The following is a 26,128-nucleotide window of genomic DNA, read 5'->3' as shown; positions in this document are numbered from 1 at the left end:
TATATATATATATATATACTGTATATACAGTAAATATGTATACACACACACATACACATATACATATGTATATCAATACATACACATAGGCACATACATATATCAATACATACACATATGCGAGCCCATTCTCATGCCCCCCGCGTCAAGTTATTGACGCTTGACCAAGCGTAATTATGTTGATGTGCGGGGTACAGATGGGGCGGAGGAGGAAGATGTGTTTTTACAAGACTGGAATTACGCAAAACTAACCATCCTAAGACCCTAAATTTAACTTCTACTAGCCTTATAGAGCCTAACCCTGACCACAGACTCTAAAGTTAACTGTTAATCCTGATTCCTCATGTTAACCTCATATGTCACGCAAACCTGGAAAAGCCGCAGGCGACAAGGATGGATGCGCGGGGGCGTCAACGTATAGACGCTTGTCAATATGTAATGAGTCCAACATGAGAATGTATTACATATGCACATTCAATCAGTGTCCGATCAGAAAACCCAGGATTTAAACATATGTTTGCGTGTGGTTGTGAGCATGCACGTACAAGATCTCTTTATTGCAGTGATTAATTTTACGTATAGAAAATGTTACATTCATATCACATCATGGATCAGTCAGCAGCAGCATCTGATCAATATGTGATCTATGATGGGATGTAAATATAAATCTGTGGATCTGTGTTTGATTACGCTGGCTGGCTTTCTCAAGGGACCAGGATGTGTGACACAAAAAATTGAATTATGGAACTGAAAGTGAAAGTAGTCGAGCTGAATTTTTAATAGACCAAAATATAGTTTCAAAGCAAATTAATTAAAAATCAAATCATTAAACTCAGTTTCAAAACATTAAATTCAGTTTCAATTTAGTGAAATTTATTTTCAAATCAATGCATTCAGTTTCAAATTATGCATATTCAGATTCAATCTGAGCAATTCAAATTCAATTCCTGCTGGCACAAGATTTATCCCATACACAGCAGCTCAGCATCATAGGCAACTCCAGAGTAGAATAATGCTCAGCCCCTCTCGAGAAGACTGGTTTCAGAGTCCATGCTATGTGTTGAAATGAACCCAACTATATCTATACTTCCCAACTTCATGCACATGCTCGGGCTCCTTCCCCATCAGAGAGTTGACCCATGTCCCAAGGGCCAGTTTAGTAGGCCATGGTCAGAGCACCAAGGTCCCTGCCTTTGACTACTACCCATGGCATCATGCACCTGACTCGTACGGCCCCTCCTGCAGGTGGTAGGGTGGCAAACCCATATAGCTCATTTGCATGGGTTTCTTACAAACCGTACTGTACTGAGCCCGACTGGGCATCATGGATAGAGACCTGACCACTAGGCTCTATTCTGTTTTAATTTAGGTTTTGCACAAAGTTCCAACTTCATTGGAATTGGGGTTGTATTAACTTTAATAGTTTGTAAAATTTTACATAATTAGTCCTTACTGTTGGCTATTTCGATAATAACGTCAAGATACTTGCCCTCCTGGATTATGGCCGCCATTGCCACAGTGAACATAAGACCTATAGGCGATCTCTTGCTGTTTTATATAATCTCTATTAGTTGTGTGGTCTAGATTTGTCCTTGCTTGACATGCGTTCTTTTGCAGGAGTTTGTGAAGTTAACTATGTCAGATATCCAAGTGACATATTTGACTATTCTAGTCGGTGACTTTGCCCGAGCTGTAATCGTTCGCTTCCTCAACTACTGCTGGTGCTGGGACCTGGAGGCTGGCTTTGTGAGTACCCATATTTGCTAAAATATGGAGGATTTTAGCTTTGCTGGTTTTATTTTTGTTTGGTTTGGCTAAATGAAATATTACACTTTTTATTTTATTAATTTAAAAAAAGGATTCTATTCTTTCAGGTTTTTATTTTAAATTATAGAATAATGGAGTATTACATTTTGTTTTTGCCACGTGTACTGTGAATTTTAAAATGGTAAACCAGTGTAATAAGTATTTTTTGCATTTTGTTTCACTGTTGAACATTGTGTAAATACAGTACAGTTTGTAAGAAACCTAGGCAAACCTGATACTACATTATTATCTGGTAAGACAGGTGACCCAACAGCAAATGCAAAGTGACCTGCGTTTTTTTTAATATAGGTCAACAATTTCATCATGCTACTGTCTTTTTCAAGCCTTCCTATGGAGAGTTTGACATCAGTGGAAATGTGTTGGGCCTCATCTTCAACCAAGGAATGATCTGGTGAATTGACACACACACAGTTTCTTTCTCATTTATTGTCTGCACTAAAATCCAGTGAACAGTAATCTCATAAGACAAAAAAGACCTACAAACAGAGGTGTATAAAGAAATGACTAAGAAAAAGTAAAAAAAAAAAATCTTAACAGAAAATGACTTTAGTAAATTTGAATTTTACTGATAAGGTAATTGGGAAAGTAAAAGTACTTTTACCCACACTCTAAAAATTTTTATGTTGAATTTACTTAAACTGATTTCACTAAACCGAATTGAGTAAACTGATTTACATTTTTTCTTTTAAGAAAGACGTAAATTGCTTTATATTTACTCTATACCATTTAGTAGAAACAGTTGACATAACATGGTTAAGTAAATGCAACATTTAGTTTTTAAGCGTGCATTACCAACATTAAACATGATGAGTTCCGTTATCTTTATATATAAATTTGCAGGTGTTAAATTGTAAAATAAAGAAAATAAAAGTATCAATCTTATGTTTTAAACATAACAAAATAGAAGTAAAAGTTCTGATTAAAAAATACCCGATAAAAATACAAATCCTCAAACAAATGACTTTACCTTAACAAAGTAAATATACTTAGTTACATACCTCTGCCTTTAAATAACTAAATATTATCTGATTCTTCAGTTATGATTGCTGCTTGTAGCTAGTTCAAAACTATGACAGTCAATGTATAGGATACTTTTGAAAATGATATTACTTCTGCTGTCGTCCTCAGGATGGGAGCCTTTTATGCTCCAGGTCTGGTGGGTATTAACGTACTGCGTCTCCTGAGCTCCATGTACTATCAGTGCTGGGCAGTGATGGCCTGTAACGTCCCTCATGAGAGAGTTTTCAAGGCCTCGCGGTCCAACAACTTCTACATCGGTCTGCTGCTGCTTATCCTGTTTCTCAGCGTGTTTCCTGTCATCTACAGCATGATGTCCCTGTCCCCGTCCTTTGACTGTGGACCATTCAGGTCATTAGAACATGAGGCACTAAAAACACAACCTATATCACTATTGTTTAATGAATGTTCTGCAAGTTAAAGACAAATGACTGTGATTATTGGTTTTGTTGAAGCTGAATCTGGTTCATACAAATATAGTCAAAGTTTAAACCATAATTTATTCCTGACAACTCAATACTTGTTTGTGAGGATCTTAGTCAAACTGTCACAAACTTCTATTAATAGAGTTGTTTTGTTATTTCCTGGTAACACGTTTTACTTTACATTCAACAGCTCAAATTGAGGTATTGTATATTCTATACAACAAGAAGCAGTCTGTGTGCAGGTGAAGAATAGAAAAAAATACATCAAAACAGTTTATGTACATCTAAAAAAAGAAAACCAATATATATTAGCTCAGTTTTAATCTTTCAGTTTTTTGAAGTGAATACCAAAGACATATTTTAGCCTGCAAGATGGGAGTAATCATTTGTTATATTAGATTGTTTTGAAATTATACAAGCACATTTTCTCAATTAACCAAAGCAATATTTAATAATAGCTGAACTATATTTTGAATTGGTTAGCATCACGGTACTAAATCAGTCCATGATTTAGTACCGTGATGCTAACCAAATTTGCCATGTTTTTATGGCAAATTTGTATAAATTAGGATTAAATATATTTTCATAGGTTAAAAAAGACATTATTATAATTGGGATGTTTTGGAATAAACACACAAATATGTTTCGAACAGCTATATTTTACACACTAGTTTGTGACTTAAACTTGACCAAACTGAGACCACAAATTTAGGTCAGAGCGAACAATCTGTCAAGGTTGAGATGAAACAGGGAACAGGTGCAGGAGCAGAGACTGACAGAGGAAAAATACCGGAAAAACAAACTGATGACAGAATAAAATACAAAGAGAAAAAACACAAATTCAATTCAATTCAATTAAATTCAGTTCAGTTCAATTCAAAAAGACAATTGATCCCAGAGGGAAAATAGGTAAATAATACAACCCCCCCACAGCATTATATATAATAACATAAAAAGGAATAAACCTAAAAACATAAAAGATAAAGCAAAAAACAACAGAATCTGACACAAAAACTTTTACATATAGCTCTGCATAAAGGCATCACTCTGCTGAAAGAAAAACATGAAAAAAAAAATGTCTCATGACGTCCGACCCAAGTTGTCTGAACTGAAATAAATGATTACTTCCATTTATTTATTGTTAGCTCAGACAAAACATTACAAAAAATAACTGGTTTAATACTTTAATCTGTCTTTTTTTCCACACAGTGGCAAAGCATATATGTACGATGTGGTTATAGAGGCAATAAACCAGGATCTACCAGCTTTCATGGGGACAGTTTTATCGTATGCGAGCAACCCTGGACTCATCATGTCTGTGGTCCTCCTCATGATGTGAGCATAGAATAAATGTTGAATAGAAACAGTGCGGTTTAATACTTTCCTGTGTGTTTCTGTGAATTTATGTCAATGTAATAAACACAGATATAATTTTGTATCACAGCTTAGCCATATATTATCTGAACACTGTGTCAAAGGGATACCAACAGGCCAATTTTGACCTTAAAAAGAAGATGCAAATGGTCAGTATGAGTGCTGTTTATTTAATATCATTTTTCCAAAAAGTCTTCAATGAACAATATGATTTTCTGGGTAACTGGTTGATATTTTAGGCACGAGACGATGAGAAAAACCGCAGAAACAATAAAGACAGCACTAATCAAGTGATGAAGGACTTGGAGGAGCTGYTGCCAGACAAATCTCTTATGCCACCTCCTGCTAAGGAGGAACCACCTCCCGGTACACTGTCTATGATGTATTTTTATGTGCATCCAATTGTCCTCAACACACATTCAGTTTATTGACACACACACACACACACACACACACACACACACACACACACACACACATATATATATATTGTCTTTACTTCTGTGTTTGCAGAGGTCGTAACAGAAAAGAGCAGCAAGTCGACCAAAACAAAGCCAGGTACAGCGGGGAAAGGTGTTAATGTGCAGAAGGAGGTGTCACTGGCTGCCCCAAACCCCAGAAGACCTGTGACCCAGGCCCCGGGGCCAAGAGGGGGGCCTCCTGTAAACACCAGGGGGCCTCAAGCTGGGCCTGGCAGAGGCAGAGGTCAGGGTCCAGCTCCAAGAAGATAAACTGAACACCTCAACACAAGTAACTACTGCACAACTAAAAAAGGAGGAGGCTTCACTGAATTATTTTAAGGTGGAATTTATAATTTGTGAATGTTTAGAATTGTAAATAAATACATTTGACTCAACTAAAGAAGCTTCCAAAAAGCTTTTGGTAATGTTGTAAAGTGTTTTACGCACAGCATGCATCTATCTGGAACCTTTAGTTGTTTTTCTCATCCAGTAGACAGAATCTGCGCCAGCTGTGAGCTGGGTAACATTACGAGGTCAGAGGTCAAAGCTGGCTCCACAGATCTGGACTGACTTTGAGCTGTTGATTCATTGTACAGAACGGGAAACATAGGCTGAACATGTAAAGCTTTAATTGTAAACTGGGTCAACCTTCAGAAGCAAGTCTGAAGAACCGCAGGCTGATACAAGAGAATTGTTCACTTTGTCGTGGCAAAGATAGTCAGAAACACGGCGAAAAGGGTATTCCACAACACACTTCATAAATACAAATACATTTAAGTCCACCTAACTCAGACCCCTGTGTAAAAAAATGTGACTGTTTTACAATCAAGTAAAAAGTCATTGTGCTTCAATAACACTAAGATTCTCAAAGTATATATAATTAATTTGAAACTGATGCACATCCTACCTCTATGGAGTGAGTACTCATAAAAAAAACTTTACCAATGCTTTTTTTTTTAAAAAAAAAAAACATTTTCACTGAACCAAAGCTTCACAAACAGAACATATGTCTAATCCTTTGCCAACTTACCTTCTTACCCTGAAAACTTAAGTGGCACCACAGCAGGAAAAATGTATTCTATTAAATAAAATGTTAAAGGGGACATATCATGTAAAATCTAATTTTTGACCCGTTAAATGCATGTTGTTTTGTAGGGGTGCAGAAAAGTTAAATTTAGTCTCTCCAGGTGCTTACCAACTACAATACTTGTCTTCATTCTCCTCTGGCTCTGGGTCAGACTCTGGCTCCAAGGCTGGATGGACAAGTTTCCTGTTGTTGACACCTTTTAATTAATTTGTCAAAAAAAAAAAAAGGTTTCTGCGTCACTATAAAACCCATTATCATACTGGAATGAACCATGCTGGAAGCTGGAGGGGGTCGGCGTGTGAAGTGCCTTGTTTGGGTTGAAAGAGACAGCCTCAAAACGAGTTGATCTGTGGCACGCCTCAGAAAAGGGGTGAAAGGGGGACTTGTGGAGTTACAATAAGGAGGAATTCAGACCAAAACATTGCAGTTCTACTTTACATAGAACCCGACTGAATGATTTAAAGGATTTAATGTATTATGTCTAATTGAGAGAGAGAGAGAGAGAGAGTTTGTTTGTTTGTTTGTTTGTTTGTTTGTTTGTTTGTTTGTTTGTTTGTTATGTGTGTCCTTTGAAAGGATGTTCTAAACTGCAAATTTTGTTCTACATTGCACCTCTGATGTTGTGTGTGAATGACAATAAAGCGATTCTGATTCTGAGCTGACAAATGCAGTTGATTTTGTTTTCTCAACAAATATCAGTCTGAGTTTGGTTTTGGGGCCAGTGTAACAAAAGTTTAAATTCCACAGCAATATTTAAGAAATAAGTTGCTACCAGCGTTGACCTCCGGGATCCATTTCTTCAGTAAAACAGAGCTGCCAGGAAACACATCAGTGTTTAGAAAAACAGCTCCCTCTGGTGGAAAATTACAGAAATTACACGCCACTTACTACCAGTTCCTCCAGGCCCCACAACCTGGTTTCTTGTGGGCTATCTGCTACAGCTGGGGGGACCAGATGCATCTTTCTTTGACAGTATGGTGAGTTTGTGTTTTAGATGATAAAATGTTTCATTCATCGCTTCATTCAATTAGTTTTTGTCTTTTTATCTGTTTGCCTCAGCTGCGTTGGGCTCCTAAAGTTTGTGGAAGTCGGTGGGTTCACAACATGTACGATTTCTGCCCCGTGTTCTGCATCCATCCACATTTTTCTCTGAGAACACTGGTCCAGTACATTCACAAGATGAGTGGATTTATGGAGCGGAGAATTGAGGAGCACATCAACTTTGATAAGGTAAAGAGGTTTTTAGGATCTGCTGCTGTAGAAACAAGGAAAGAATGAACATAACCCAGAATGAAATACATTGATCACAGAAGACAAAGATTAGTTTTAAAACTGTAAAGTCTTGCATAGTAGGTGTCGTTTCCTCTGATTAATCTGACCTTCCACACACAGCAGTGAGTGGAACTGTAGCCAGAAAACATAAACAAAATCCCCTGAGACAACTTTTGTTTATGCAGAGTGACTAAAATGTTCACATACAAACCATTCAAAAATTAGCTAGCATGTAGAAGACACACGTCTTATTCTAACTAATTACTGGCATTTTTAGAGTATTCAAAATTTCAAATCTAAATTACAAATTGATGGTAAAGGTACAGTTTCCACAGAGATGAAGACAAATAAATCAGAAAAACAACAGATAGAAGATGGATAAGTAAATAAGAAATATCTCTGCTCTCCAACTCTCAGATCATTCACACTGTCATAGACATCTTCGGTGCAGGTTAGACAAACTCAAAGTCCTGCCTAAAAAAACAATAAGATATCATAAAAACATGTTATTTTACTTGTTTCGTTTGTGCTTTTCTGAAGGTTTTAACACCAAGTTAATTATGCACAGCTGCAACAAATTATTTTCTTCAACTTAGCATTCAAATTTTAACAGTTTCTTGAAATCTAAACATGTTTCTGTAAATTTTAAACCCAAAAGATGTTTCTTTCCCACAACCACAAACTGAGAAAACCTGCTTCTGAGGCTAGAACAAAGTTTTAAAGAGTAATCAGAGAATTAACCAACTAAAAATGTTTAAATGAATCCATCATTCTGGTTGGGCTTTGTAAAATGCAAACCCCCACCCTGAAACTGCAGTGGTATGAAAAATGAACGGCCTCAGGCCATGACATGCTTCTATTAATTTTTGGTTAGCACTTTACTAATTTTAGCCTTTAGTTAGCCTTTTGGAACTTTGAATTTTAGACAGTGTTTTGCTACAATTAAGCTTAAGCCTTTACTTCTTATAACTTTTATTGAGCTTTTGGTATCCTTAGGTTCTTATCTTTTAAAATCTTTATATAGCTCATTACTACTGTACATTTATTTAGCTTTTGCTACTGTGAGCTTGAAGCCATCATTTTGTTAGTTTTAAGTCAGTTTTTTGTTTTGTACCTGTAGCTTTTGACTAGCATTTAGATTTTTTTTCAGCAAATCTTTTGTTGATTGTAGTTTTTAACTACATTTGAATATAATTTTGTTTAGGTTTTAACTAGTATTTAGCTACTTTTGGCTTTATGCTTTTAAAATTTTGATAAGTCCTTTTTAACAAAGTCATTCAGCATGCACGCTGCATATCCTCTTCATTTTTATATATTAATTTGTGGAACCAAAATAAATAATAGTCTAGCTTACAAAAAATATATAGTTAATAAAACTTCTCTTCATATAGAAATTTTAGCTTGTAAGAGACCTGCACGGTCATGTGATAATGTCAGTGTTCAACTGAAATGACTCAGTTCTAGTAATGAAATAACTTGTTACAGAATGCCTCTGCCATTCACTGACTTTTAATATGTACTGAAGTACACTTATTGAAGGTCAGAAATGAAGTAGATGTAACTGTTTACTTCAGATTTTACTAAGATCTCCTGAATGTGGCAGAAGCAATTTTTAAAAAAGTGTCTAAATTATGCAGGAAAACAGCAATGAACAAGCTCATCATGTTGCTGACTATAAATATCAAATCCACCTCCATTGTTGCTCATAATCAATTCATTGCAAGTGAGCATTAAGTATTAATCCTGCAGTTATTTGAGATCCACAGATGAGCAGTCCGTGGTTCTTCTTTCATGACGGACACAAACTGTCTGTCTCACTGTTTAATGGAGTTGAAAGAGACTTTGATTAGTATTAATTAGTATTGTCTTTGTGGACCTGAGTCTCTGTCCTTACATTACAAAAGAAAACAAAGAGCGGAGACCATGTTTTCCCTGGTAACCCCAACCCCCTGATGGCCCCTCATCACCCTCCTGCTGGAGCTCTGCTTTGGCTCCATCCCAGTCTCCCTCCACGCCAGTACAATGTAGCAGGAAACTGAGCCATGACGCACTGCACATTACCGGATATCTCAGTTTCCCCAGCACTGGGATGACCATCTCTTGTTCACTAACAGTAATGAAGAAAGGAGGGGTGATGCGAGCACTGATTTGATCTCTCAGATCTTGTACAGTTTTGCATTAAAGAGGACATATTGGCCCTGAGCCTCAGATCGATCTTGTGGAAAGTTAGCCTTGTTTTGGTTAATGGATCTTGGGACTGAGTACAACCAGCCTGGATACAGTAGAAATAGGACTAAAGTGTGTATTTAGAAAGGAGGAGGAGTTGAAACAGGCAACTATATGAGAGGGATATGTAAATATGCTTGGATCCAAAAGCCTTAGATTGTCTTTCAGTTACATCAAGCCATTGTTGCTGTCAGCATCTCCTCTTTCCTCCTGCATTTTTCAAGAGGTCAGTTCTGACATGAAAGAAATAGCCATACAGGCTATACCTCAGTAGTTAAGACACTCAGTTATAATTAAATAAACTTTAATCATCTACCTGTCTTTGTATAACAAACCAGAGAAAATATGTTGAAAACGATTGATCCTTTCATTTAGCTGATATTTAACTTAAGTTTTTTTCAGTCTTGAGTCCTGCTTCTGAAACATAACAGTTGGTTTTAATAAATCACAAAGGTACAAAATTATGTTCTAATTTTGTATTAAATGGATAATTCAGATCTTTCGAAGTGGGATTTGTGAAAAGTTTATGAACAATGATTGTCTTACCTGCTGTAGATAGTGTTTGACCTGAGGAAGCCAGAGAATAAAGTGGACCATGTCCATTTTACAGGCTTTATGTAACTGTAATTTATTGGTCTGGCTCATCAATATGAATTATGCTACTGGACCAAACAACTCTGATTCTTATTGTTGTTTTTCTTTTGGCTACTCCCTTCTGCAGGGGTTGCCACAGTGAGTGAAACTGTGGGAAATACTTGGCGATTGTGTAACACTGGATGTCCTTCTTGAACAAGAATTCAAAAGACCGGGGCACTGACCTCTGAGTTGCCATGTACACCTGGAGCTGCCATGTTGAATTTTGGAAAAATCTGTTTTTCAGGTTTTAACTCTTATAGATTCATGCAGTTCTTACCTTGTTCAAATATTTATGTTTCTAGTAATTCTGATTAGTTGTTAAACCCTTAAAAAAAAAGGTCATGTGACACTATGATCATAGGCGGGACCCAAAAACCCACATTGCTCATGTGCAGATGCTGGGTCCAAAAATACAAGATGGCTGCCTGCCTCTGGTTTGGAAGGCAGACAGCTGGTCTATGGTTCCCTCACTGATAGGCACCAGGTATAAATCATGACAGAAAGACAGAGATCCCTGACTTTGCTGGTTTTCTGAGTATGTATATCTTGGAGGAGACCCAGTATGTGCCGGAGAGTTTATGCCGTGACCTGGGAACACCTTGAGATCCTGGAGGAGCTGGAGAGTGCTGCTGGGAAGAAGGATGGTCTGAGTTTCCGTCCTGAAGCCAACTACAGATAAGTAAATGAAGTTGAATATTTTGAAAAGTACAAAAGTTTCAGAAAACAAAAAGTTGTAGCATTCATCTCTTAAACAATATTTATTAAACATTTCCAAATGAATGGTTAAAAAAGCACAAAGAATTAAGTATGCAAAAAACGATACAGAAAGAAAGGACAAAAACAGGAAACAATAAAATACAAAAGTGTAAATCAGGGCTACTGAACTGGAGGCCCACGGGCCACATCTTGCCTGTGGGTGACCAAAATTCTGTCCACCAATTGGTTCATTCATCTCTTAAGCACAAACACCTGTTTTTCTACTAAATTACTATAAATTGTTTTAGTTAAACATAGATATGTTTCTACAGAAACTTCTGAATCTTGGCTAGAAGCTGGTAAAAAGCATTTCTTTAAACATCCAGACAGTTAAAACTACAAGCAGTTAAAGACAAAAGTGAAAATAAAATTAGTTTCAAAATTTGGCAAGTCATAGATGTCAAAATAACACGTGTTAAATAGGAGGCATAATCACTACTTTTACTTCATGGGGATGATTATGATTGATGATTGATCAGTTTGCACCTCCTCCACATAAACACTGTTTAAATACAGTTACTTGTTTTACCCCCCCTCAGTGAGGTTAATGTCAGTCTTGTCTAAAGTACCTCTAAGTGATACTTGAGTAAAAGTACAAGTATCTTACCATAAAAATACTTTGGTAAAAGTTAAAGTCTCCTCTAAAAATATTACTTGAAAGTATCATATTTTCTTTTTGTATTTAAATATCAAAAGTAAATTTCTGACATAAAATGTACTTAAGTATTAAAAGTAAAACTATTGAGTAAAAGTGAGCCGTGGATTTTCCAAATATGTATTTATTGGGAGGTGACCTCCCCCTAAAAATGCGTATATTGTTTCAAATGTGTGCAGCTGTTATGATTGTGTACAAGCTCTTACAGTCTCAGAATTGTTTATATTTATATTTCCCATCCAACCACAATTAAATTCACTCTATCCAGGAGGTGCAATTTATCTGGATAGTTTTTTTTAACAATAATGAGCCAGAATGGAACAAGAGTAATTACCTTCTACTTTTTAACTTTTTAAAGTGTAAGAAAGTACAGATAATGGTGTAAAAATGTATGGAGTAGAAGTAGAAAAATCAAGTAAAGTACAGATAACCAAAATTTATACTTAAGTACAGTAACAAAGTATTTGTACTTAGTTACTTTACAACTCTGGTTAACATCATCCAACTTTAATGATCGCTGGCCCCTTTCCCCTCCACAATCCATTTGGTGTTGCATTTCTGTTTTTTCAGTATGAGGTAAAGCACTTTATGTCACAGCAGCTGCTTTGTGAATTTTGTGACTTGAAAATAATTCTAATAGTAAAAGTTTGAAATATTTTTCCCAGTTTAAATGCAACTGGAGATTATACCTCCCTCCTGCCGTGGCAAAAGGCAGGGGATAATGTTTTTGCATGTATCTTTGTGTGTATTTGTCTGTTAGCAAAATATCTCATGAGAGAGTTTACAAATTTTATTCAAACTTGTGTAAAGCAATCAATGGATGCACATTTAGGACTGGACAAAAAGGACCAAAACTCAATCAATACATGAATTGAGCTAAAATGTGATGTGGTTCCTGAGAATCATTTACAACACGTACTCTGAGAGTGACTTTTATAGATATTGTGTATAACATTAATTTGAAATTGTACCAAAATGAGTACAAGTTAACATGAGATAATCTTATATAAAATGTGATTGGTGAAAAATCACTTCTTTAAGGAATATTAGAACTTGAATTGATTAAATGAACACACATTTGCTCAATAATTATTTTGATTGACAGGTTCATTGTCTGTCAAATTCTGTTCTGTTCATTTTCATGATGTCATCTGAAGGAGTAGGTGGAGCGCACTGCAGAAACACACACGTTCCGGTTTGTGTGTGTGTGTAACCAGGCTGTTTGATACCCTATCCTCCACATGAATCGGCTGTATACACTGAGTGACTCACAGATGAGGATGATGTAACTCTACAAAGAAAAAAAATTGCTGGAAAAACAGGAACTGCAAACTTAAGGGAATTTCAGAAAAATGCCTCCAAAGAAGAAAAACAGCTCCATAATTGAAGCAGAAAATGGTGAGCTATATATAAGTTTATATTTACACAGGTATTTTATCAACATTTATTTTAAATAAATGGCATAAAGTGAGTTATTTAGTACACTTTGTTGGTAATCATTTGTTTCCAGTTGGGATAGAGGTGGATGCAGAGTTTGACACTGGCAGTGAAGGTGAGCTCTTCAGAGAGCAGCAAATGTCTTTAATAAAACGATAAACAATAAGCAGTACGGTCAAGTTGTCCTAAACCTGTCTCTTTTATTTAAAGTGCAAGTTTTAGCTAATGAATTGTGGATTTGTCTCAGATGAAGCTAGGAAGAGAAGCAGAAATAGAAAAACCAAAGTGCAACGCAAAGTCAAACAAGTCAGTGATGATGAGGAGGATGATGAAGAGGATGAGGAAAAAACACCCCCAAAACGCAGAGGACAAAGGAGGAGGACCAAGCCYCAGGACAGYGATGAAGATGATGAAGGAGACAAAAAAAGAGTGACGAGCAAAACATCAAGAGCTGCCAGGAGGAAAGGTGGGAAGTCTTCCCGAAAGGAGGAAAGTGAGGAGGAGGAGGATGAAGAAGAAGACGAAAGAGAGAGCAAGAAAAAAAGAGGAAAAGCTGCATCTAAAAAGGAGAAAGAGGAGCAGAATAATGAGAAGAAGGGAAAAGCTGGCAGAAAAGATGAAGATAAGAAGGACAAGAAGAAGAATTCAAAGAGCAGGTGAAGCTTTTTCTTTGTAACAACACAGATAATGGATGTTTGTACTGAGAATTGTAAAATAAACCACAGTATTTGAGAAATATTCAATTGTATCACATAGCACTCACGTAAACTTCTGAATATGTAGATACATGACATTTAAATGTTTGTTTTTATCAACAGGAAACTAAATTGAATTTTCAATGAGCAGCAACATTAAAATATGCAAAAAACTTAGTGATTTAATCAACCAGGGTTTTGAATTACATGTAACAAAAGAAAATAAATAAAATCCTGAAAATAAAATCCCTAAGATAAAAGAACATCTCGACTCTTTGAGTTCAACTGTCCAGCAGAATGTGCGCAACCTGGGAGTAAATCTTGACTCAGATCTATCACTAGATAAACACATAAAGAATCTGATTTCTACATGCTATTTTCAGCTCCGTAATATCTCAAAACTCCGGCTCCTACTGTCCACTTCAGACTTGGAAATGGTAATTCATGCCTTCATTTCTACCCCCTTAGACTATTGTAATAACTTGTTCACCTGTCAACCAGAAACAGTTAAATCGTCTTCAGCTTGTTCAAAACTCAGCAGCAAGACTCCCAACCCGAACCTCCAAATTCACCCACATCTCCCTGATCCTGGCAGAACTTCACTGGCTTCAGGTTCAGTTCAGAATCCGGTTCAAAATCCTTGTCCTCACCTTCAGAGCTCTTCATGGCCAAGCCCCAGAATACATTAAAAGTCTCATTTCCCCTTACAACCCCAGACGAGACCTCCGCTTACAAGATCAAAATCTCCTTCTGGTTCCCCTCACTCGCTTTAAGACCCGTGGTGACCGTGCCTTCTCCTCTGTGGTCCCCAGGCTCTGGAATGAACTCCCTTTTAATCTGCGCTCCATCAATAACATTGTCTCTTTCAAGACACTCCTAAAAACTCACTTTTTCTCTCAAGCGTTTAGCTAACCATTTTCACTTTTACTGCCAGCCTACCTCCATTGTGAACGCTTCGCTAATCTTTGTTTTCTTTACTATTGAACGTACGCCATATTTTCTCTCCCGCATTCATTATGTTTTCGTGTATTACTGTATATTTTGACGTGCATTGACCTTGTGTTTGATTTACAATTTTAGAAATTAATTCCTAATTTGATGTTCAATTTTCGTTGCTTATGTGTAATTATGTTTTTCTGTTTCATTTTATTATTTTCACCATTTCATACTGTTAATGATTGTACAGCACCTTGTGAATACTGTATATTTCTGTGAAAGGCGCTTTATAAATAAAACTTTACTTACTTACTAACTAACAAAATTGGTTTTCAGAAAAAGTATGAAAAAAAGAAACAGCCCAGGTTAAATGACAGACATAGAAAAAATATTTACTGCTTATTGGTAAAAAGTCATCATAATGTATTTGAGCGTGAACATTCCTGTGGTGATGCTGCATGAGGCCTTCAGTTCTCTGATCTGCTGCAGCCTTTTTTTTCTACATCTGTATTTCTTTTTTCAGCTCTTTTGTGCCTTCTGATGACGATGATGATGATGATGACGACAATGACGACGATGATGATGATGAAGAATCAATGTCGGAGGGAGAGCTTGCTGCTCTGAAGGAGCAGGTGGAGGAGAAGAAGAAACTAATTGCCACCATAAGAAACAAACCCTGGCGCATGAAGAAGAGACTCCTGGTGCTCAAGTAAAGAGAAAAAAAAATCAATCTTCCTCCACTGTTGATGTTTTATTTTTTTTTTATCTTGCAGAAATGTAACTTTTTTTTTATCATACTTATTTCTGTTTAATGCTGGATTGAATGACGGACCTGATTAAGCTCCCAACATGAACAAATAGAATAGAATATAATAGAATATGTGTTGTCACTGCACACCAGGTAAAACTGCAGTGTTTCTCTGACCAGTGCATTATAAATACCCTAAACATTAATAAAACAGGAACAAATTAACATAGCACAGAGTAATAAAAGGATTTTAAAAAGAATATTCATATTTACTTAGCGTGCACACACTTTATGAGTTCAGGGATCTGATTGCCAGGGGAGAGAAACTATTTTTGAGCCAAGAAGGCATGAGGGTGAACATGTGCTGTCCCAGGTGTGAGGGGTCAGTAGTTATTGCCGTCTCTCTCCTGAGACACCACATGCTAGTGATGTCTTCCATCAAGAGTAAGAGGCTGTCACTAATGTGTTGTGTATGTTAATGACCCTCTGTCAGTTATTTATTTCTGCCACAGTGAATTAGGCCAACCAAGCTGTAATACAGTACATCAGGACATTCTTGATGGTGCAGCAGTAAAAGACCACTAACAGTTTCTCCTCCAGATAATCCAGTCCTTGGGAAGTGGAGTCTTTGATGTATTATTTACCACTGCCAATGTGTTGCATTCCAGGTCCCAATGAACTTCAAGGAGGACTCACTGTACGCAGATCCTCCTTGTGTTTCATGAAGTCGATCACATCTCATGAGTTTAGCTGGTGTTGAGCAGCAAGTTGTTTCACAACACCGACCTGCCAGCTTGTTGACCTTGTTTATAGTCCCTGTAAACAGTCTTGTCCGCCTCTGCTGATGAGGCCGATGACTGTGGTGTCACCCGCAAATTTGCTGATGGTTTTGGATGGGGTGGATGGATAAACAGTCATGTATACAAGGAGTACAGGAGAGGGTTCAGTAGCTACACGACCCTGAGGAGAGCCTGTGCTGTCAGTGCTTCTCTGACCAGTGCATTATAAATACTGTGTGGAGGAGCAGATGAAGCCAACCTTCACTGTTGGAGGATGGCGAGTCTGGAAGTTCTTGATCTAGTTGCAGGTGAAGTAAAGTAGAGCAATGTTGGTCAGCTTATCCACCAAAATATCAGGGAAAATGGTGCTACAGTCCATGAACAGCATCCTGACATAACTCTTTGGCTGCTTGAGGCTAAGTGATGCATGAAGAGATGTAGCTATGATGTTCTTTGTTGATCTGGTTCTTTTATAGGCGTACTGATGTGGGTCAAGATTTAAAGGGAGATGGGCCTTGGGGTGATGGTGCAGGATGAGCCTCTCAAAGTATTTGACAGCAAATAGATCTATAGTCATTGGGACAGAAATGATGGTCGCTGATTTCACTTCAGAAACGGTTTCAACCATTTTCTCCTGTTAGTTTTATACAGGTTTTTGTTTTCTGTCAAACAGGGAGGCCCAGGAGTTTATTGAAAGGTTTGAAGGAGCTCTTGGAAAAGGAAAAGGCCGAAGGCTCTATGCATTCAAAGTCATGATGACTAAGGTAATGTTCTCACTGTTGCAATGAGATCTTGTGTTGTGTATTTAGTCTGATTTTAACTAAGCTGTTATCTGACTGACATTTCTAGAAACTCATCAAGTTTAATCGGGACTTTGAGAACTTCAAAACAGCCTGTATACCCTGGGAGAGGAAGATCAAGGAAGTAGAAAGTTAGTATAAAAAAGAGCAATCACCCAGCAATAATATGCCTTTATCAATTTTTGAGTCAAGTTCTCTGTTGGTCTAACAGGTCACTTTGGATCATCTGTGGCRTCCTATTTTCTTTTCCTGAGGTGGATGTATGGTCTGAATCTGATCCTCTTTGGGTTCATGTTTGGTCTCGTGGTGCTGCCAGAGGTTCTTATTGTCCATGCAGGTGTAATCTAAGCTGTGTGCATTTATCAGGAATTTACTTTCTAACTTCTATTCTTCTCCTTCATGTTTAGGTTCTCATGGGTCTTCCTTATGGTTCCATTCCCAGGAAAACTGTCCCCAGAGAAGAACAGAGCACAGCCATGGACTACTCGGTGCTCTCTGACTTTAGTGTGAGGATCTTTGCTTGCTAAGATCTGTGTTAAAAACTTGCTCATCTATTTAAAGTTAACTGTATGTCTACTAGCAAATCATTTAAACATGGCATCTTACATTAAGAATCAAGGAGACAGGCCTGTAATGTTATGTCTTTCTAGGTATTTTTTAATTCTTGAGTAGAATTTACTGAAATTCATCTTTTATGTTATCAACAGGGTTACTGCAAGTATTCCATTTTGTTCTATGGATTCTACAACAATGAAAAGACAATCGGGGTGCTGAAGTTCAGACTCCCCCTGTCATACCTGCTCACCAGTGTTGGAATATTTGGATACAGCTTGCTGACGGTCATCAGGACGTACGCAAGGCTTTAAAATGTGTCACTCAACATGCATGCAGCTTGGGAAGTTCCATTTGTTTCTTAAAGGTTTTTTGTTGTTTCAGGATGGCTCGAAATGCGAATGAGGGAGGAGACGGGGGAGATGAGAGTGAATTTAACTTCAGTTGGAAAATGTTCACCAGCTGGGACTACCTGATAGGAAACCCTGAGACTGCAGACAACAAATACGCCTCCATCACCACCAGCTTCAAGGTTAGGTGTGTTTTTGTGGGACATCAATTTGGCAGAAAATTATAATAATGTTCAGATCAGTTTAGAGAGTTATGAATGCAAAACATAATTCTGTTTTTATTATTCTCAGTATTTTCCTCAATCAATCAATCAATCAATCAATCAATCAATCAATCAATCAATCAATCAATCAATCAATCAATCAATCAATCAATCAATCAATCAATCNATCAATCAATCAATCAATCAATCAATCAATCAATCAATCAATCAATCAATCAATCAATCAATCAATCAATCAATCAATCAATCAATCAATCAATCAATTCATATAGCACCTATAAATACAATAGTGTTGACCAAAAATGCTTCAGACATGTTACAATTTAGAAAAAAAATCCTGATGTAACTCAAACTGAGCTTGAGTTAAAAGCCTGTGTGATCAAGTGTGTTTTCTAGCGAGATTTAAAAGACTGAACAAGCTACAGTAGGAATCAAGAGGCAAGTTATTCCAGCGTCTTGGAGCCTCCACAGCAAACGCCTGATCTCCTCTACCCTTCAGTTTTGCTCCTGGCTGCACTAAAAATTTTTGATTAGAGGATCTCAGTTCTCTGTTTGTGTTATAAAAGTGCAAAAGAGGCAATAAATAACTGGGTGCCAAACCATTTAAAACCTGAAAAATAAGCCAAAGAATCTTAAATTCAATGCGAAAACAAACAGACAACAGTGCAAGTCAGCTAAAACAGGAGTAATGTGATCCTACCTTCTAGAACCTGTTAACCTGCAGTGAGATGTGAAAACATGATGAAGCTTGATGATGTATTTGATTTTTTTTTTTTTTGTAACCATTTTTCAATACCTGTGCTGCAGGAATCTATTGTGGACGAACAAGAAAACCAGAAAGATGAGAATATCCATCTCAGACGTTTCCTCAGGATTACTGCAAACTTGCTGATCCTTTGCTGCCTCGGTGGCAGTGGCTATCTCATCTACTATGTGGTGAAGGAGTCTCAGGACTTTGCTAAACGGGATCCACAAACACTCACCTGGTTTCAAAGCAATGAGGCAAGTTTAAAACACTGAACGTATAATGATAGTAAAACTAGAGTAATATGTGAGAGAAGTAAAATAACCTGCCTCATCTTTCATGTCAGGTGGAGTTTGTCATGTCTCTGCTGGGACTTGTGTGTCCTCCTCTGTTTGAGGCCATCGCAGAGCTGGAGGATTATCATCCTCGTATTGCCCTGAAGTGGCAGCTGTTACGAATATTTGCCCTCTTCCTTGGAAATCTGTACACCTTTCTGTTTGCCCTCTTTGATGAGGTCAATCAAAAGGTATGTGGAATACAGAACAACTGAAAGTATCTTCTAAACATAAAAATGAACAAATCTATTCTAGGCCAGTTCTTATCTTGTGTCGCTTCTGCTGCACCCTTGTTTTTTGCATTAAAACTTTAAAATTTCCAACTATTGGCCCCTCTCATTGTCCAGCAGTTTGGTCCTCCAAAAGCTTGTCTGTATGGAATGTGCCAGAATTTGTGTTTACTTTTAGGTTTAGAGTAGAGGTCTTCAACGATGTTTTCCTGACCCCTGGTGGGTCTGTGGAGATATTACAGGGGTATTGTGAGATTTTTGGTTAATTAGACTTTTTTTCATACATTTGCTCTATCAAATATGTTAATACACAGTTTTAACATATGTTTTATCWAGTACTAAGCCTAATTAATATAAAACACAATATATTACACAATATATAGCAACTTGTAGCTCACCCTACTCTTCCACTTGTGTGGTTTTACTTCACTTCAAACTTATGTCCTTTACCGGGGGCCAGGGAGTTTGAGGGTTTTGTGTGATATTTTTGCTGTTTCTAGGTCTGCGCTCTTATGGACAAAGATCTCTGAAATTGTTTCTGAGATCTGATGTAGCCCCAGATAGCCCTATGCTCTAGATCTAACTTTTTCAGTTTGAGGGTCATGGCACTAAATGCTCTAATGGCCACTGGGACTACTGACTGTTTGATTCCCCACACTTTCTGTACCTCCTCTTTCAACCCTTGGTACTTCTTGAGCTTCTTGTGCTCCTTCTTCATGTTACATATCATCACTGCCTTCTTCTCTTGCTAGTGAACTATGTCCGGCTGGGTAACATCACCTGTTTGTTGGTCTGGATCTGAAAGTTCCACATGATCTTAGCTCTTTCATTGTCCACCACCTGTGGTGGTGTCTCCCACTATGACTTTGGGACCTCCATTCCATTTTCGGCACAGATGTTCCTGTATATTATACCAGCTACTTGGTTAGGGTTCTCCATGAATGCTTTGTTTGCCTCTATCTTACACCTTGCTATTATGTGTTGGACTGTCTCAGGAGCATCTTGGGTCTTGTCTTGTAGGGTAGACACCAGCCTTTACTGCTCTTGTGCTGAGTAGGCCCTACCTGTTCTTGTGCTGTTTTGATTATTGCCTCTGTGCTGTCCTTCAGTCCAGACCTCTCTAGCCATTTGTAGGAGTTGTTGATATCATCCACTTCCTCAATCTGCCAATGGTAAATGCTGTGCATAGATTTGTCTTTCCTTCATTGTTCATGTTGTTCTTGCTCTTTGGAGGATTTCCTGCTGATGTACTCCAGGATCTTAGATTTTTTTATCCTATGTAATGACTTGGACTTTCACTAGTCAGTTGCCTCCCTCTGTTCTCTTAGTGTACAGTCTCAGGGTTCTGAACTCCATAGTGAAGAGCTTTCAAGTCTTGGTGTCAGTGGCTTCTATCTTCTTTTTTTTGGCCAGGGTATTTTAACAGCTGGGTATCTGATGGTCAGCACTGCATACACATTCATGGTCTGATTTTGTTCTTGCCATCCAGCTGGCTCTTCAGGACCTGCATTTCCTTTTTTTAGGTACTTTGTGGCTAATTTTCTTGTGGCCTCATTGTGTTTGCCATTTGCCTGTGGGATTCCAAGGTATTTGTAGATGTCCTGGACATCTGCAATGTTGCCTTAAAGTACTTTAACCCATTCAGTTGTGATCACTCTTCTTCTCTTGCATCCCATTCAATTGCCTATATCCAGTCTGTACAAAGTCTGCTGTATATCCTGGTAAGTGGATCTGTGAGTCAATGTCTTGGTCATTCTTGGCGTATAGCTAGATGTCATCCATGTCAAGATAGTGACTGATGTTTGTTGCACTTTGGGACCAGTATCCAAAGCCCCGTTTGCAATGATCTAGTTGAAAGGGTTCAGGCTTATGCAGAACAGGAGTGGGGACAGTGCATCACCTTGGTGTATGCCACGTTTGCCAAGTTAGATTTGTCTTCTACATTCCCATTATGCTCTTAAGTTCTTATTGTCCTGTAGAGTTCCAAGCACTCCAGTATCCATGTGTGTGAGTCATAAGCTTTCCTGTAATCAGTCCAGGCATTGCACAGGCTTATGTTTCTGGTCATGAGCTATGGTTCTTTTGACCAGTGGCTGGTGTTTGGTTCGTCTGGTGATAGTGCCAATTCCCACATGTGCCTCGCTCAGGTATTGATACATATGTCTTTTCATCTTAGTTGCTATCGTAAGCAAGTGTTAAAAAATGGGCAGCCTGAATAATGTATTTAGGACTTAATAAAAATTAATACATTTTCCATCACTATAAAGCCTGATAGGGGCTTCCGGGTTGTACAAAGTCAGGTGAATGGCAAGTAGTTGGATGGGATTGGATGGTCTTACTTCTTACTGTTTTAAATCATTTGTCTGATTTTACTTTTAGCATTTGCAACCCAAGCCCATTTCATTTTTTTCGGTTATAACTAGTTAACAACAAAGACAAAGGGTGGTTGGATAAGCCTTTTACATAAAGTGTAGTTATACATTAAGGACATTAGCCAAATTATTCAGCACAAGAAGAAGAAAGGGCAATAAGAGAAGGAAGTTAGCACACTAGCACCATTTCAGCATATCTAAATGTTCTTTTGTTTTGATGATTTGGTGATTAATAAGTTTTTATAAATTGATTGCAATCCATTCATACACAAAAAATAAAACTCTATATGGAAATCTTCTAAAAGCTAATAGCTGTTATGCTTCAGCATATTTGTTTTTACACTGTCTGAACTCAGCTGTATCATTCATCATGAGCTTGAATTTGTATTTTCAGCTGGAGGAAGAAAAATCAATAAAGAACGCCACAGAGTGGACTTTCAATCAGTACTATGCCAACTACAGCTCCTTCTACAACACGACAGCTGTGCCTCCTCTAATTTTGAACCCAGCTGATGTAATCAGAGGACCCTGCTGGGAGACTGCAGTCGGGCGAGTCAGTACTAACATTATTATACTGCTGGTCAAAGATGACTTGCATTTTTAATCCATTGTCTGATCCAGTTGTGTGGTTTAAATTAGTAATTGATTAATTTTTGTCCTTCTGCAGGAGTTTGTGAAGTTAACTGTGTCAGATGTCCAAGTGACATATTTGACTATTCTAGTCGGTGACTTTGCCCGAGCTGTTATTGTTCGCTTTCTCAACTACTGCTGGTGCTGGGACCTGGAGGCTGGTTTTGTAAGTAACCATAAAGAATATGTGTGGATTTTAGCCTTGTTGTTTTTATTCTTGTTTATTTGACTAAATGTAAAACTAGATTTTTAATTAGCTATAAAAACATACTTATTCTGTGCTCTGAGTTCTTTATTATTTAATAAGCAACAGTCATTTTTTGATGCATGAATGAGACCTGGATGTATCTTTAAAAGACTGAACCTGTGTAGTTTTAGCATTTTACTTTGTCCCCGTTGAACACTGTGTAAATACAGCAGAGTTAGTAACAGACCCAAGTGAACCTGATACACTATGTTGACATCTGGCAAGACAAGTGATCCCAAACGCCGAGGGAAACAGGAGACTTCAATGAGAACTTAATTACAGAGAGGGAGAGAGAGACAATAGTTAGCAGCAGATACAAAGTGTATTGACCTGTGGTTTTTTAATTCAGGTCAACAATTTATTCATGCCATTGTCTTTATTCCAGCCTTCCTATGCAGAATTTGACATCAGTGGAAATGTATTGGGTCTCATCTTCAACCAAGGAATGATCTGGTGAATTGACTCATACTCATGGTTTCTTTCTTGCTTATTGTCTGCACTAAAATCCAACGAACAATATACTCATAAGACAAAATGTAGCTACTTTTGGACTTATAATTAACTACAAATATCACCAGCTTCTTCAGATATGATTCCAGCTGATACTGTAGTTATAAACTCCAAAAGGCTATGCAAAATATTTATTTAAAAAATATCGTTTGAAATGATTTTACTTCTTCTGTCGTCCTCAGGATGGGAGCCTTTTATGCTCCAGGTCTGGTGGGTATTAACGTACTGCGTCTCCTGAGCTCCATGTACTTTCAGTGCTGGGCAGTGATGGCCTGTAACGTCCCTCATGAGAGAGTTTTCAAGGCCTCGCGGTCTAATAACTTCTACATGGGCCTGCTGCTGCTTATCCTGTTCCTCAGTGTGTTTCCTGTCATCTACAGCATGATGACCTTGTCCCCGTCCTTTGACTGTGGACCATTCAGGTCATCAGACACTAAAAACACAACCTGTTTCACTATTAGAATTAAACCTGACTGGTTTATTACTTTACTTGTCTTTTCTTCTCTCAGTGGCAAAGAAAAGATGTATGATGTGGTTATAGAGGCAATAGATCAGGATCTACCAGCTTTCATGGGGACTATTTTGTCGTATGCGAGCAACCCTGGACTCATCATGTCTGCAGTCCTCCTCATGATGTGAGCATAAAATATATGTTGAATAGAAACACTGTGGTTTGGATAGAAAATAATGGAGGATTTTGCTCACGTTCACACCAAGACCAAGAAACAACTGTTATTTTTTTCTGAATCAGTTACATGGAGCATCAGTTTTACCCTACAACAAAATGTAATCTGGAAAACGTCAAGTAACTAAAACCAGTTGACCTCCTTGTCATTTTGAATGTGACCACAACAAAATTAATTGTTTTTTTTACAAAAAAAAAAATAATGCTAGCAATAATAATAATCTGTTTAGAAAAGTTCAACAACGTGTCTTTCCATTATTTTGTTGTTTAAAATTGAAGATTCACACAGGAGCTACCATGTTGTATTTTTTGAAGCCACAGTTGGGACGGTGAGCACATTTTCCCAACATTTGTTAAGCATCAAATAACTAAATTTATTAGAAAAATTAATATCAGAACATATTGCATCAAGAAATTCATTAATCAATAGAATTTAACTCCTGGAAATAACAAACAAATGTGTTTTAGATTTATTTTTATTTTTTGTCAAGCAAGTGTCCAATTATAATGGGCTTAAATTTATTCTTCAGTTTCTGTGATTTGTGTCATAATCTCCTATTTGTTAATGTATGTTAATGCATTAACTACAGTTATCATTCTGTTTCACAGCTTGGCCATATATTATCTGAACACCGTGTCAAAGGGATATCAACAAGCAAACAATGACCTTAAAAAGAAGATGCAAATGGTCAGTATGAGTGCTGCTTTTTTAATAGGATTTTTCCAAAAATTCTTCGATGAACAATATGATTTTCTGCGTAACTGGTTGATATTTTAGGCACGAGACGATGAGAAAAACCGCAGAAACAATAAAGACAGCACTAATCAAGTGATGAAGGACTTGGAGGAGCTGATGCCAGACAAATCTCTTATGCCACCTCCTGCTAAGGAGGAACCACCTCCCGGTACACTGTCTATGATGTATTTTTATGTGCATCCAATTGTCCTCAACACACATTCAGTTTATTGACACACACACACACACACACACACACACACACACACACACNCACACACACACACACACACACACACACACATATATATATATTGTCTTTACTTCTGTGTTTGCAGAGGTCGTAACAGAAAAGAGCAGCAAGTCGACCAAAACAAAGCCAGGTACAGCAGGGAAAGGTGTTAATGTGCAGAAGGAGGTGTCACTGGCTGCCCCAAACCCCAGAAGACCTGTGACCCAGGCCCCGGGGCCAAGAGGGGGGCCTCCTGTAAACACCAGGGGGCCTCAAGCTGGGCCTGGCAGAGGCAGAGGTCAGGGTCCATCTCCAAGAAGATAAACTGAACACCTCAATGCAAGTAACTACTGCACAACTAAAAAAGGAGGAGGCTTCACTGAATTATTTAAAATTTTACTTTTAGGTGGAATTTATAAGTTGTGAATGTTTAGATTTGTAAATAAAATAAATACATTTAATTCAGCTAAAGAAGTTCACAGAAAAGCTTTTGTTAAAAATATTAAATTGTGAAAGTTTATACATAGATCAAAGGCATCTGTTTGTGAAACCTTTAGTTGCTCTTTGAATCCAGTAAACAAAATCAAGTAACAGTTTATCATGTTCAATAATTAAATTGATACAATAATTTGAAACTGTTGCACATATATCTGAGTGCCTGGAAAAACGCACACAAACAGAAGACATTTGGTCCATTGTCATCTTCATCACTTTGACTGATCCGTCTTTGAGAACCTGAGAGGCACCAGCAGAATGCCAAGAGGAGAAAAACAAGGTGAGATGTGTTTACATTGCTAAAAAAAATGTTTAAAAGCCTGTTTATGAAACAAAAAAAATAGAGCAATATCTTTGAGATTTTTTGAGCCCATGTATTTGTGTTTTTTTAATGGAGGAAGTGGTGAAAATTAGCTTTTTAACTGCAACAAATCTGTTTTTCTGTTACAATACGTTTTGATCTGCTAACAGGAGACAACTTTTAAACACTTGAGCATTCATCAGTGATTCATGTGATAATGTTCTGACAAATAATGTCAACAAATCAGAAATAAATTCTGTAAGATGATTTTACTCTTGTCACATGAAGCACATGTTTAAAGTAAAAAAAAATCATGCAGTTTGTTTTTAAGAGTGTCTGTTTTAACAAACGCA

At 37.5% G+C, this 26,128-nt stretch overlaps 2 protein-coding genes across 2 annotated transcripts in view; both read left to right on the top strand.

The window, feature by feature from the left end:
• Window positions 1-6,310, top strand: part of LOC106520093 (transmembrane channel-like protein 2) — an 18,695-nt gene extending 12,385 nt beyond the window's left edge. The window contains exons 9-15 of the mRNA XM_014012025.1: window positions 1,618-1,746; window positions 2,151-2,218; window positions 2,956-3,195; window positions 4,479-4,604; window positions 4,714-4,792; window positions 4,883-5,009; window positions 5,157-6,310. Coding sequence (XP_013867479.1) covers window positions 1,618-1,746; window positions 2,151-2,218; window positions 2,956-3,195; window positions 4,479-4,604; window positions 4,714-4,792; window positions 4,883-5,009; window positions 5,157-5,374 — 987 coding nt within the window. The 3' untranslated portion in view covers window positions 5,375-6,310. The remainder of the gene's footprint in view (window positions 1-1,617; window positions 1,747-2,150; window positions 2,219-2,955; window positions 3,196-4,478; window positions 4,605-4,713; window positions 4,793-4,882; window positions 5,010-5,156) is intronic.
• A 783-nt stretch (window positions 6,311-7,093) lies between these two features.
• Window positions 7,094-26,093, top strand: tmc2b (transmembrane channel-like 2b). Its single transcript, XM_014012048.1, has 23 exons — window positions 7,094-7,168; window positions 7,251-7,421; window positions 10,881-11,004; window positions 12,894-13,134; window positions 13,247-13,288; window positions 13,421-13,829; window positions 15,328-15,513; window positions 17,005-17,095; window positions 17,181-17,262; window positions 17,343-17,449; window positions 17,539-17,637; window positions 17,839-17,981; window positions 18,068-18,215; window positions 19,065-19,259; window positions 19,349-19,528; window positions 22,334-22,492; window positions 22,607-22,735; window positions 23,202-23,269; window positions 23,509-23,748; window positions 23,836-23,961; window positions 24,621-24,699; window positions 24,790-24,916; window positions 25,086-26,093. Exons 4-23 carry the CDS (start codon window positions 13,089-13,091, stop codon window positions 25,301-25,303), a joined length of 2,874 nt encoding a protein of 957 aa, XP_013867502.1. The 5' UTR covers window positions 7,094-7,168; window positions 7,251-7,421; window positions 10,881-11,004; window positions 12,894-13,088; the 3' UTR covers window positions 25,304-26,093.
• Window positions 26,094-26,128: the final 35 nt, after the last annotated feature.

This window comes from Austrofundulus limnaeus, unplaced genomic scaffold (assembly GCF_001266775.1).
Source record: "Austrofundulus limnaeus strain Quisiro unplaced genomic scaffold, Austrofundulus_limnaeus-1.0 Scaffold88, whole genome shotgun sequence".
Classification (NCBI taxonomy): Eukaryota; Metazoa; Chordata; class Actinopteri; order Cyprinodontiformes; family Rivulidae; genus Austrofundulus; species Austrofundulus limnaeus.
This window is presented reverse-complemented; position numbering and strand designations above follow the sequence as displayed.